The sequence below is a fragment of the Opisthorchis viverrini genome, assembly GCF_000715545.1.
Source record: "Opisthorchis viverrini unplaced genomic scaffold opera_v5_21, whole genome shotgun sequence".
NCBI classification, from domain to species: Eukaryota; Metazoa; Platyhelminthes; class Trematoda; order Opisthorchiida; family Opisthorchiidae; genus Opisthorchis; species Opisthorchis viverrini.
In genome coordinates, this window is record NW_008751677.1 from 64,362 (window position 1) to 69,204 (window position 4,843).

General features: G+C 46.9%; 1 protein-coding gene across 1 annotated transcript in view; it reads right to left on the bottom strand.

Moving 5' to 3' along the window:
* The window catches only part of T265_12883 (hypothetical protein), a gene marked incomplete at both ends in the record, with an annotated part of 54,596 nt that extends 52,851 nt beyond the window's left edge, over window positions 1–1,745 (bottom strand). The window contains one exon of the mRNA XM_009166058.1: window positions 1,468–1,745. Coding sequence (XP_009164322.1) covers window positions 1,468–1,745 — 278 coding nt within the window. The remainder of the gene's footprint in view (window positions 1–1,467) is intronic.
* Window positions 1,746–4,843: the final 3,098 nt, after the last annotated feature.

Sequence of the window (4,843 nt, forward strand, 5' to 3'; positions counted from 1 at the left end):
CCTACAAGGAGAGAGTTATTAATGGGGTGGGGAGGGGGGAAGAAAAAGCATGTGAAGGAGAAAGAAGGGAGGCGTCAGCAGTAGCCTATTTTCGCTTACCCGCCCTGCTGTATGCAGCAAGTAAGGCGACCCGGCTGATGGCACCACGCGACGGCCGATGTGGCATGAGTTTATTTGTGTATGTGCAATTCATAATTGTACGTGGGCTGGGATACTGCCAGGGCGCCCACACCTAGACAGGAGGACGATTAGGGTCCTCAACCAAAGCCTTTGGCTCAAAAGCCTAACCGCAAGGTAGCGGTGTTTTGCGGGAAATGCAAATGCATTAGCATTTCTACGGAACAAGTCGCCACATGTTCCAACCCCCAACCTGGAGGGCCAGGAGACTGTGTTCGACAGACCTCTAACCATTGACCAACCTGGTATGAGATTCTGTGAGTGTCGCGGGACACTCTCCAGTATAGCTCAATGGATCTCTGAGGTGCGCAAACCGTCACACCACGGTAAGGTCCAGTCTCCTCGTGACGTGCAAAAGTTTTGGAAAGAAAGAAAGCCATTGGGGCTAAACCCAGAATTCTTCAGTGAGTGAAAGAACGACATATAAAACATATAAGGATGACATAGCAGGGGAAACGCACACCACGGTAAGGTCCAGTCTCCTCGTGACGTGCAAAAGTTTTGGAATGCCAGAAAGCCATTGCGGCTAAACCCAGAATTCTTCAGTGAGTGAAAGAACGACATATAAAACATATAAGGATGACATAGCAGGAGCGGGAAACGCACCTAGACCACAAAGCGTGCAAGCTGAATGATTATTCAGCTCGCCGGTTGTTGCCGTTCTCGAGGTTTTTTACCGATATGAACCTCCAACTGCATCGGAGTTACACAAAGCCAAAAGTTCCGATGACTGCCAACTGGCTGTCCAGAACTGTAAGCGGAATACTTAATGGGAACGCGCGTTTTTTGTAAAGAAAAACGTTCCCGCCAACTGAGGGGGTTCGATACTGGGTTTCTATTTAAAAAAGGGCACTCGCAGTGATTTCAACAAAAATGAAATTGTCCACTAAAACTTCCGCTTAAATTTGGTGGCATTGGTTCCCCATCGCCGAATATCGGCAAAATCTATGATCCAAAAGCAACAGAAAGAGATCTGACTAGGCCATGTGATTGAAGTAGTTTAGGTACAGCTTTAATCTAAAACATTTCTGGAAATTATTTTACGTCGGATGTGTCGACCTGTGAATGTCGTACGTCGTTGCACCTCTTAGTTGGACCGCTTAAAACGCGCACTAGTTGTCGATTTTGCGCGCATATTCATTGTAGAACGACACTTGCACATTTTGCAAGTAATCCCCGAGTTTTCAGGATGGCACCAGGAATGAACACTCATTCACCAGGCACCTCATAGGGAACGTGCATGTTGTGGAAAATGAGAAAATTTCACACACCATTGGAAAAAATACTTACCCTGCATCCGAATGGCTGAAAAAGGAGTTCCTAAGTCCATGACCCGCAGATTCAGCAAGGCAAATATTCCGGACCGTTGTGTGATGACCGATAACCATCCACTTTGGTATATACTCGGAAGACTTTCGACTGCTCCATAGGATGAGAGTGCCATCTTGAGATCCAGTTACTAGATCCAAACCGTCCGGGGATGCCAATATACATGTTACCGGGTGGTCAGGTGGTTGGGGACCCCAAATTACAACCGGTAGAACTACACGACCACTAGAACCAAGCATAGGTGGGGGACACAGCTTCACAGGGCCAGTGTAATTCTTTCAGGTGGTGGCATTTCAGCGGGTTTCTGTGGCTCCTTATCTCCAAACCACAAACAGCACCCGCCCGAACAACGACAAGTGGGTGCTCATCCAGACAAAGCAACGGACCAAAACTGAAATGGCAGGCACTGAAAGTTCGACGCTCTGATTGGCTCAGTTTCCAGCATCAATATATGGAATGACGTGCCTTGACGTGCCTCCGCAAAACCCTTGTGTAGCAAATAAAACTTTAGTGTCAAAATTTTGCACTTCTTTGCATATGTGGTCGATCCAAAAATCACCCTCGTCTGCCATCACTTTTTTGCGATTTGTTTTGACTGGTCTCCTTCCGAAAATTTGGCGCAGATATTGGTGTTCTATGGGTTAGGAAATGGCTTCATCAGCATTCGTTGAGAAATTGGTAGCTGTATCGTCTTCTGAAATATGGAACGTCGTCATGTGAGGTGGTGGTGGATAAATTCGGCAGGATTCTTACCACTGTGGCGTTTTGTACCTTTATTTTACTTCCATTATAACACTACGTACTTCATCAATTGCATAATCGGTTTTTGTTTGAATACGAAAAACTACAAAAATGCGCACTTGTACAATTTCACATAATACAAGGGTGGTCGCGCGCTTCGGCTCTCTCTTCTGATTTCGCTCGCGCTTGCAGCGGTCATTCGCGAGTCTCATGTACTAACTCTGGTACCAAAACATTTCAGACATCTTCGGAATCTATTATATGTGGGAACTGGACCAACATAATTGGACTATTGTTTATTCGCTGACCTGGGCCAACGACGAACTACTTTAAAGAGAACAATTGTTAGTGAGTCTGTTCCATCTGATCTCTTTATTTTTGTATACCCAACCTAGCGTAATTATTTTTACTTCTTTGCCACACACTCCTGGTAAACTAACTTATTGGGTAGCCAGACCACTACACCACTCAGGATATATGTAACCACCGCCGGAAGTATCGACCGGCTATGTTGAGTAAGTGACGCATAGTTAAGGTTTGTGGCAGACGATAAACCTCCGGTTTTGGCTAAACTTCGGGAGACCGGATGCGCGCTTGCTTGCCAGTCAGAGGAGGGTCACCGTAGCCACGTACGCTTCTCCTGATGGCAGCAGATAGCGTTGTTCCGACGCATTCCAGGTGTACTTTGAAAACACCCATTCCAGAGTACCGCGAGATTCCCGTAAACTGCTGGTGGGAATGACATACACAATCGTCAGCAAGATTGTCGCCTGGATGTTATTGGCTCATACGGAACGCCTAATGGGTAGACACGCAGACACCTATCCTCTTTAAGAGCTATCCAAGAGCGAGCCAGGTTTCTTATGACTAGCGATGTAAAAACACTGACACCAAGGATGTGTACTGCATCAGATAATTTGGCTAACGGGTTACGTTAGCGTTAGTGAGCAACACTCCAAGGAGCGAGTGACAGGTTACGTAAAGAGTTATACTCATTCACAATGATAACTGTTCATTTAGAGGGTTGATGGGAGCTACACATTCTGCGAACAGCCGGCACATATTTCTAGTTTGGCTCGCCTGCACAAAGCTGTACAGTAGGTTTTTTGCTCATCGTATTACAAGCACACAGATTCCGGCGAGACCTGCAACTACTGTACCTCACCAATCCCAGATTTGTTTCCTATCTTACAGCCCGCTGGTTTTACATCACCCGAAAATGGGCCATGCACGCACACCGCTGAGGCTGCCGTGTGAAAGTGTTGGAACAAGCAAGATGAGGTCAGGCTACATAAGTTGACTTATAGTTCGTGGTACAAACACCCAGATGCTCCCAGACTGTTGACATCTGTGCTGGAGAATGCACATGCACTTTCCAGCAGGCGATGTGGCTCCCCTGCACATACCCGTTCCCTTTATTTCGAGATCAGTTCGATATGAGCAGTAAGAACCTGTGATGAACATGACTGATGCTCTATTCGTTGCTCTATTCATTATTCTCCTGTTTTAATATTCCATGTGCTCTACATATTCGCCAATTCGAATACATACGTGCTATTTGTTACGCTGATCTGAATTCTGGATTTCTTGTTCGTCTGGTTATATTGATATATCCGCGAAACCTGATTCTCACAGAACCATTCACCATTGACTCTTTCTTAGCTTGTTTCTCAATCCACCAACAATTGCTGTCGGATTACAACCTACTGGAAAACCGTGTACCCCTTACACTTGTTCCCAAACCACCGCCGACAACTTTTGAATGCTTTCGTGAACAACTGAACTGAGTGATGGATACGCTTCAGAGGCTGGAATCCAGGAAGTCCACAGCCATCTTTAAGCGAGCGATAGTTCAGAGGAAAATCCTGCTGCGCCAAGGCTCAAAGTCTGCAACTGACGGCCTGCCGTTGGTGGTCGACGATATTGCATCTCAACCCAGATGCCGGTCTTCGAACGCAGACTAAGGCTTTTGTGTGCTCTGTGACCGGCCGACTATTGCCAGTGCCCGCAGGTGTGCAACGGATCGCGTATCATATCACGCCGACTGTCGTGATGGTGAACCTTGCCCGCTGTGTTGTGGTGCTCTTCAGGCTTGTCCCAAAGGTGAGTCCAGGTGAAAATAAATTCCTTCTGGTTCTTAGCTCCGGGCCAACCCAGAGAACGCAAACGTATGCTTGCTACGCGGTCCGCAAAGCGGGTGTCTTATGATGCTGACCCGGACCCAAGCACAGAGTCCCAGCGCAGTGTGTCCGCTATGATCCATGTTTATTCCCAACTTGTGGGTGGCATACCGTTGGCATGATCATGCGTTTGCAGTCAAAATAGGTAGTGGGGATTCCGCGAAAAGGGGACATTGTCATGAATAGTGAGAAGTATTCCATGAAATAATAATAACAGGTCTCTTTCGCAATTTGTAGGGAACAATGGGCATGAGGTCCGACTAACTCAAATACTCAGTCGGCTGACATAAACTAAAACAGAAAACCATTGCTGGCCACGGGTGGCCTTGGGCGGCTGGGTAAATTGCCGGAATCACAACGAGCAAAAGTGGAGGGGGAGGCGGGATCTTTTGAATTGGGAGAACATAGCAGGTTTA